This window comes from Humulus lupulus, chromosome 8, assembly GCF_963169125.1.
Source record: "Humulus lupulus chromosome 8, drHumLupu1.1, whole genome shotgun sequence".
NCBI lineage: Eukaryota > Viridiplantae > Streptophyta > Magnoliopsida > Rosales > Cannabaceae > Humulus > Humulus lupulus.
The window spans coordinates 20163915-20173372 of record NC_084800.1 but is presented as its reverse complement, the minus strand read 5'-3'; the positions used below and the strand labels follow the sequence as shown (position 1 = coordinate 20173372).

General features: G+C 37.5%; 1 protein-coding gene across 1 annotated transcript; it reads right to left on the bottom strand.

Annotated features, from left to right (window-relative positions):
* Positions 1–3891: 3891 nt before the first annotated feature.
* On the bottom strand, positions 3892–4707 carry LOC133795728 (protein THYLAKOID ASSEMBLY 8, chloroplastic-like). The gene has a single exon (XM_062233185.1). The coding sequence runs from the start codon at positions 4637–4639 to the stop codon at positions 3935–3937; it is 705 nt and encodes a 234-aa protein (XP_062089169.1). The 5' UTR covers positions 4640–4707; the 3' UTR covers positions 3892–3934.
* Positions 4708–9458: the final 4751 nt, after the last annotated feature.

The window sequence follows — 9458 nt, the reverse complement described above, 5'->3', positions numbered from 1 at the left end:
CAAGCTAAAAAGATATCCCTTCTCCAGTGCTCTGTTACATGTATTTATAGGTTCACAAGTGTACTGGGCTTAGGCCGGGCTAACCCGGGCCCAATAAAGGTATAAATACTGCTGGCTTCTCTATCGGAAGCCCAATACAAAGGATTAAAACACGAAAGAAAAATATTAATCTGAATCCACTGGGCCAGCCCAAACCATATCCATCATGCGACAAATTGGAGCTTTGGTCTGGGCATTTCGAGTTACGAGGCAGACTTAGGGGACAAGATTGGTCAGATTAGTGGCTGCGCAGGTCCAAACCAACGGCGTACAATCCCGATGTGGCCTTTTCTACAAGGGAAACGAGGGGACAACTCCCACGCTTCCTGCGACGCAGTTAGGATCGCGGATGCTTTATCCTGCCAACTTTGGAGAACCGACCTGGGTTCGTTTACGCAGGTCCCTTTTCGTTTGTCGAGGTCCCGTATCGTTTACCAAGGGCCCAGACCATTTACCAAGAGCCCAGACCGTTTACCGGGCTTCGGGATCACCCACGCTGATCCCGACTGCTATCCGGAAGCCAAACGTACCACTTCCCGGATGACCGTCCGGACAATACTCTCCGGACGCCCTTCAGGCCTCGCCTGGAATTGGGCTGTCGGTATCCATTATACTTCCTGCCAAACGGGCCTGGGCTGGGCCCAAACTTATTTGGCCAGCCCGTGGGCCTGAAACGCGGGTTCGGGCGCCTGACAGGAAACGGCGATAACAATTTCAATTTAGAACGAGAGTATCAAATTGGTCTATGTGATTTAGGGATGAGTTCATTGCTTCCTATTGTTTAAATTTCTCATAGAAATATAGAGAATTTGCATTAGGTTGAGTTTTATATTTCTTAACCCGAATATTTAACACTTTTGCATGTCTTTCATCTTAATGAGATGAATTATCTTTGTGATTGCATTAATGAATAATAAAGTGGATAGTAGAGGAGATTAGAATCCCCAATTTCTCATATATATATTTGAATCAAGTTTATTGTTCTTTGTTGATCTTCATTTAATTTTGTTATTTATTATTTTTAGTTTTAAAAAAAAATTCAAATTTCAATTACCAAATAGAAAATAAAATAGGCTATTAGTATTTGATAATTAGTCTCTGTGGGAACGATATCGTTCTTACCAAAATAAACTACAAAAGCGATTACATATACTTGCTTAGCTTTAAATTTTTGCAACATATTAATGTGTATAGTAAATACAATATAATGTCTATGTGTTGCTGCATGTATCGTAATGTGTATAGTTCTTTATATGGATTAGCTTGGTGTAATGTATTTATATATTGAATTTGCATAATATATAAATAAAAAAGCTTTAAAAAATTATTTTCTACCTTTTATTTAGACATTTCTAAGACAAAATTATATTTCTTATATTAGTAGTGGATTTTAATTTTTTGGTGTAATTAAAATAATATTTTTTATAAGCCATAAAATTTAATGTTATAATTAGGACAAAGGTAGTTAATTTGCTAATTTGCTAAAGGGTAGTTAATTTGCTAGTTAGTGTGACTAACTATTTTTTTTTTAAGCAACTATTTTTTATCTTTTTTATTTTTCTAAAAAGTAATCGAAGTCTGCATGGTGGTTGTGGTTCGATCCATGTGACCTTTTAGTTTTGGACAGTGAATTAATTAATTTTTTATTATAATGAAAATGGCAATTGGAACTGACATTTTTTTAAAAACGTCACCTGTTATTGTTTTAAACTATTTTTGAAAATAGTTTCCAAAATTGACAGATGGTAGTTAGAGAGTAAGCCAGCGTTTTCAACACTAGTACCCAAGAATTTTCCAATAATTAATAAGAAAAAAGTTCATCTTGGAAGTGGTTAAAGTCGTGAACAAACTTAAATAAGATGATCTTGTGTCTTGTCTTGATTTCATTAAAAATAAAATAAAGGAAGAGAATTATTTATAGTTTGCCAAGATCTTGGCTATGGTTGAATACAAAATAACTCACCTTAAGATAAGACTGACATTATTGTCATCTTGGAATTCAACCTATTAAAATCATGGAGTTCCATTTAACCTAATTAGTAATTAATGGAGTGCATGTAAGACAACATGCTCTAATAAATCATTATAAATACTTAAAGATTAATGAATCTTGTTCGGCTGTTGATATTCTGGCGAACAGATTTTGCTTGCTCTTCTTGGAGTTGGGCCGAGTTATGAAGCGCAAAATGAACTTGTTTTTTATTTCGCCAAATGCAGATATGATCCGAACTTGATCGGGGACGAGGTTACGAAACAATTCAAAGATATCAAGGCCAAGGCATCAATGGCGCGTGGGTCAGTACGTGGAAGCAGATCAAGTTGATACTAATACTAATATACCATCACTATCACTATCAGAATCAAATAACATAAAAATACTCCATGATTCTAGATTTCACACTATTGGGACAAGCTCACAACTCTTTATATTTTTAGTATAGTATGTATGCATGCACACATGACCATTTTATTCCGAGAAAAAAGAATGGTCAATCCCAAGTTGATCGATAGGTCATCAAGCATGGTGCTCGGACCATTCTTGTAAGGCTGCTTCTGCAACTCCAACATTCTTCTTGAAGTCAAATATGTTTGAGAGAGCTTCTCATTGTCAACAAAGATGATGGTCCCGTCATGCTCATCATGTGCTCCTCGCACTGATCTTTTCATTATTAGAAGACAAAAATAAACTTATTTGTACAATAGGTACTAGATTGTCCTAGGAAACTCCTGTAACCTCTTTCTAAATAATAGTTTATGACAACATTAGCAAATCATTTTACTAGGTAAGGGATTAAAACATGAGGTTTGAACTCGAAAGCCTAGTGCAATGGTAAGTAACTTGTTGTACCATTAATGATCTGAAATTGTCAAAATGGAAAGACCAATCAAGTTTTGATAATTCTGCAAGTTTCTTTTCTTTTTATATTTTTCTATTACAGATAAAAAATAAATAATCGTAGGGAAATAGTTTGAAGAAAAAAGTTAGCTGCCTAACACAATCATGCCCGGATTGAGACTCAGACAAGACAGAAATCATTAAGCAAAGGAAAAATGACAACAGTAAGAAAACAACATCAAAGTTTACTCATCAAACCAGCAAAGAAAGAGATTTATAAATATGTATATAAAGGAACATACAATTTTAGATATCCTAGAAAAATAAGGGAATTCCAGAGTAAAATGTCACTTCAACTCATATAGTTTCAGAGAGTGGAACAGAAAAGACATATTACAGGAGAACTACCAAGAATTCATTCCACACTAACAACTCAGTTCATATACTAGAGCTTGACATTGACAAGTCTAGCTGTCAAAGCTAAAAGCTCTTCAACGAGATTCATATACCTGCATCAAAAGCAATATATATGCAGAGCCTTAAGAATTATAACTGCTGAATCAACAATAATTTCAATTCAACTAATCACAATAGTTGTCTTTTTTTATGTAAACAATTCCTTGCTAGCATAAAGAATCAAACTCAAGAAAATAAATACGCAGTACTTTAAGATATAAACATCAAAATAATTTCAAATCACCTGCTGCTGCACTATCTTCCTTTTCACAAATAGATTACCTTAGAAGTGTAAGGATAGAAAAGAACATGATTGCAATTAGGATTTTTTTTTTTGGTAAGTTTAAAGCTCTGATGATGATGGAGGTGGTGTTCTTGTAATTTGTGGCAATCAAATCCTAAAAATATACACAAATTGGTTAATATATGATCTCATTATGTTAATATACTATCTACCTGGTAAATGGGCAATCATTATTTAAATTCTATAATTAAATTCGGTTCAATTCTTCTTCCCAGATCAGATTTATAAAGACTGAATTAAAAGTAAAAACAGAGCAGAATAAAAGTTTGTAATTTATAATTTCACAAGTAATAATAGTATCACACAGTGAGTTTGACAACATTGCCCTTATAAAACCGTCCAAATTCTCTATCAATCTCATCAGCCAAAGCTACCTCACCAAATCTTCTGAGCCCTTTACTCAAAGAACCAACCATGTATTCACCATCCTTGGACCCCAATAATCCACTCTTCTTCAACATTCCGTAAATCCTCACCGTTGATTCCCTCCTCCCTGACCCAATCACCGCCCTCACCAGCGTTATCACTCCCTTATCATCCCAATGGACTCCACCTCCCGCCTCCTCCAGATCAACGATTAAGCGGTCGATGTCCTCCGTCATTGCATTCCTTGAGAGGGCTTTGACTACGGCGGCGTACAGAGACAGTTCCGGCTGGTATTCCGAGCGGAAGGTGGAGAACACTTGGAGAGCCAAACCGCACTGATCTTGCCGTAAAAGCTCGTTCAGGGCAGCTATGAGGTCGGCTTTAATGAGTCGCGAGAGGGTTTTGGAGACGGTGATGGGGAGGCTTGTGGGGTCGGATCTTTGGGACCGTTTGAGGGTTTGGACGGCTTGGATGGCCTCGATGCTTAGGACTCGGCCTTTGACGAGAGGTCCTCTGTTGCTCCGTGGACCGCACCGAATCGTAACGTAGCTTGAGATGGGAGTGTTTATGTTAGGTTTGGGTTTTGCGAGAAGAATTTGGAGGAACGATGTTTGGTTTGAGTGAAGAGAAGTCGCCATGTATGAGAACAGAGATAGAAAAATGCTGAGGAAAACGAAGGGTGGGAATGGGCTCGTCGAATCCAGTGGCATTTTAATATAAACAATTGCTTTTTTAAAATAAATGAAAAAAAAAAGTAAAAGCGTTGACAGCAGGATTCGAACATGCGTAGTGGGCCGATTAGTATTTTGTGGCATGGTGCCAAAAAAAATGAAGGGTAGAAATTAGATGCAGTAGCAATTTTAGGTAAGTCTTTTTTTTTTTTTTTTATCTACAATTTGTAAGTTTTAGCATAATACCCACTATTTTAATCAATATACCTATTATACTTTTATAATTGGTGGATACTGTTTTTAGAAGAGTACCATGTGATCAAGGGTATTTTTGGAATTGTCTATGATAAAAATGGGTAGAACTAAACTAACAAAATTTAGGAGGTAATTTTAGTTAAGATCTCATTAAACTAGCTAATTTTCAACTTATCTCTGCAAAATGATCCTTAATATTGTGTGAAAGTAAGTAAATGTTTATGTTTTTAATTTTGTAATAAAATAGCCTAATTATTTATTTAATATCATATATTATCAAATACACCCTTTAACAAATTACTATTTTATTCTAAATATTTTAATATTATGGTATATGCAAATGTTATACCCAAAAATTGGAGAATGCATCCTAGGAGGCTAAGGAGAATGCATTCTAGGAGAGCTAAGGGGAGTGGTCCTAGGAGACCCCAAGGAGGATGTGGTCCTAGGAGACCCCAAGGGGGTGGTCTTAGGACACCCCAAGGAGAAAGTGGTCTTATGAGACCCAAATGAGGATGTGGTCCCAAGAGACCCCAATGGTGTGTAGGAGGCGATGTGGTCCTAAGAGACCCCAAGGGTGTGTAGGAGGCAAGCCTCCCAAGATTTCCTAAGTGTTGGCTCGAACGTGTCCAAGGTAAGTAGCTAAGGAGGAGGAGTCTCATGCAAGAGGAATGAGACTTAGATTTTGATAAGGAGAGCTATACAATGTTCGATCGGACATGTTTGGGGGATGCTAAAGGAAGTTGCCTCAATGTTGTCCAAGGTGAGGTTGCCTCAATGTTGTCCAAGGTGGGGTGCCAAGGAGGTTGCCTCGGACCACCTTGGTCCGAGGAGAAGCAAGGAGATTGGTTCAAGGAGGAACATGGCATGCTAGAGGAGAGTGCCATGTTAGAGGAGAGAAGTGCATGTCCTACCACCATGCACGTTCAACCCACCAAAAATATGTCCTACCACCATGCATGTTCAACCAGCACTTGCATGGGTAGTGGGTAGGAGGTGGACCAACTAGCTAGAGGAGACTAAGTCAGACACAACTCTAACAACATACGCGGGAATCTCTCATTCTTCCCACAAATGGGGGGTTTGTTACATTTCGAATTTTGAATGTTTAAATGTAATAAATATAATAAAATATCCCTATCATAAGGGGATATCAGTTGAGGATCCCAGGCCTATAAATAGGGAATTTATGGGATGAGAGAGGGGTTTCCTGCTGCTTCTTCTTTCTAGAGAGATAAAATTGGGTCTGTCTATTCTAGAGAGAGAAAGTGCTGAAATTAGAGAGAATTTGTAACGACCCAAAATCGCTAATAAGGCTTAAGGGCCTTGTTTAGTGTGCCAGGAGGGCATGTTGGGATTTATGTGTGATTTTATGAGTTAAATGCATGGTTATGATTTAAAGCATGTTATTTGACTAACTGTTTATCTGAGATGCATGACTATGTGTATTAGTATGCATGTAGGCCCTGATTGTGTTTGAAGGGCATAATTGTAATTTTAGCCCGCTGAGGGTATATATGTGATAATTGTATTCCGTGATTTGTACCACGTGAGTGTGGTGGTATTGTTGTGATGCACGTGCCGAGACGGTCCTAGAGAGCTAGTTTAACTTAGATGTCACAACGGGATTTTATACCCGGCTTGGAGGGAGCCTAGGGGTAATTCGGGGATTTTGTAACTTAGTTCTTGAGAGATTTTGGTGACTGGTAATTTGGTAACTTGTGTGACTGTTAGTAACCATAGAGAGTAACATGTTTTGATGGTAAAATGGTAGAATTGTAATGGATAGGAAATGACAAGTAAGCCCTTGAGGTTTAGTTATGAAAGGATAAGCAAGGAGGGGTAAAGTGGTCATTTGGCAAGGTTAATAGACAAATTTGAGCTGTGTTATAGGGGTACACGGTTTGGTCTTGGTCACTTGAGGCTTTGATAGAATTTGAAGAGAAGAAAGAGAAGGAGAAAGAAGGTTAGGGCAAGAAGAAGAAGAGAAGGAGAAGTGGGAGTCTAGGAGAAGATCAAGGAAGCTTTGTGTGGATTCTCCATTTGAGGTAAGAGTTTTATACACATTTAAGTTTGGGTTCTGTTTTGAATTGATGAATTTAAAGCCTAAGCTAAGCATTGTTAAGTTTTGGGATAGTTGCTGAAATTTGAGATCAATTGGGTGGATTTTGAGTATGTTTGTGTTTTGAGCTTGAATCTTGAGTTTATGGGTTGCGGAATGGTTTATTTGGAGTCTTGAGTTGATTTTGGGGCTTGGGTGTGAGTTTGGGTTGATTTGGGAGTGTTTTGGTTCGAGGAAATGCAGGGGAAAAACCCAGTTTTTCTGGGTTCGCGAAGGAGCGCCGCGGCCCTGTTCTTGGGCGCCGCGGCGCGAGGCTGTTTGCAGCCAAGGAGCTCTCTGACTTCGCTGGGCGCCGCGGCCCTTGCGGGTAGCGCCGCGGCGCTACGCCTTTTTCAGGATGGGAAAATTTGCATTTTTCAGCTTTTGCTCCGGGGGTTCGGGGGATGTTTCCGATGAACTGTTTTAGGAATTTGGGAGTCCCGAGAGTGTGGGATTGGTCCCGGGAGGCGGTTTTTGATTTGATTAGTATTTAGGGATGTTTCTTGTGTGTTGTGACTAGGTTATTGGAGAGGCTCGTGCTTGAGGACCGTGCTCGCGGCTTTAGTGCATCAGGAGGCTCAGAATGCAGGTAAGAAAACCGTAACACCCGAGAATAGGGCATGGCCCCACTGTGTGATTGTAGGGCATGGCCCCAGATTGTACTATGTGCAAATGTTTAATCTTAAATGAATCATGATGTGTGTGAATGATTATTTCGAATGTACTATATGTGTGATTATGATGAATTGAACGGCAAGGGCCGAGTACGGCGTAGGCCGGGGCGGCCGTGGGGCCGGGTACGGCGTAGGCCCGGGCGGCCGTGGGGCCGAAAGTAACACACAGCACATGGGATGCTTATATTCAGGGTGGGACCCAAGGGATACATGAGTTATCCTCGCGGTGAGAACCGAAACTCCAGGCTTTGGTAAGGCCTTGGGGGCGGCATGGCCGTACTTGTTTATTATGATGGTTTTTCCTATGTGTCAGTGAATTATGCCAGCTATTTGATTTGCATATGTTAGGTGTTATTTGGGTTTTCTTGCTGGGCTTCGGCTCACGGGTGCTCCGTGTGGCAGGTAGTTGCAAGGACTGAGTCAACCAACCATGAGTACGGAGAGCGTGAAGCGACGCGTACATGTTTGGCCTGCCCGACTGCTTTGGTTGGGGGTTTATTCGAAAATGGCTGTAATGATCTATGATCTTATGATTTCTCAACTGTAACCTTATTTCAAGATGTAATTAGTTTTCAAACCTTATTTTGGGATCCCAAATGTTTAATAATAGAAGTTTTTATTGAGTCAACGCATTTTCAAAGATTACAGCCTTAATTTTTATTAGTCACACTTTTGTTCAAAACCTCGGTTAGCGAGTTCATTGCACTGTTTTGTCTTAAAACTCACTTAATAACGGCTCTAAGGAAGTAGGGCGTTACAGAATTCTTGTATTTTCACAATTTATACTGAAGAAACTCAGTTGGCATAGTCCATCTGATCTTGAGTATAGATTTATAAATCACAACTCTAAGTGGATTAGGCTATTACCGACAATTGGGGCTGAACCACTATAAAAATCTCCTGTGTTCTTTACTTTTCTTGTTTATACCGTTTGTTGTCATTTTGATTTCTCTTGAAGGCTTATCGTTATTGACGTGCTCACGTCGTTGGCTAAAAAGACAGTCAACAGTTTATGTTTTTAATTTTGTAATAAAATAGCCTAATCATTTATTTAATATCATATATTATCAAATACACCATTTAACAAATTACTATTTTATTCTAAATATTTTAATATTATGGTATATGCATATTAGTTTTGTTTAATTAATTTTTATTTTAAAGTTATTTTGATTTTTTTTTTCGTTTTTTATGGGTTGTTGAATGATATACCATTCCACAAAATAAATATACTGAGTTGAAAAATAATATACTATCAAAACTTACAAAATTATTACTCAAAAATGTATATACTATGCTAACAAAGTTATATACTACCATTAAAATGTATATACCATGATACAAAATTATAAACTACTACTATGTATAATAAAATAAAAATTAAATATGACAAAAAAAAAATTATATACCATACCACAAAAAACATATATACTAATCAAAAAATAATATACCAACAACTTATAAAAAACTTAAAAAATCAATATAACTTTAAAATAAAAACTAATTAAACAAAACTAATATATATATATACCACTGTATTAAACTCATACAGTACTAAATAAATAAATAAATTATAAAAAATAATAATTTAAATAGTCAACAATATAAAATAGTCATTTATCTCCAATTTAAAAAAAGAAGGACATTATTAGCTCTTGATGGTTTTATTTTGTACGATTTACTATAATTTCTCTAATATTTTATCCTAGAAAGTGTTGAAATTATCGGAAGCCCAAGCCCAGTAAGAACGGTTTGG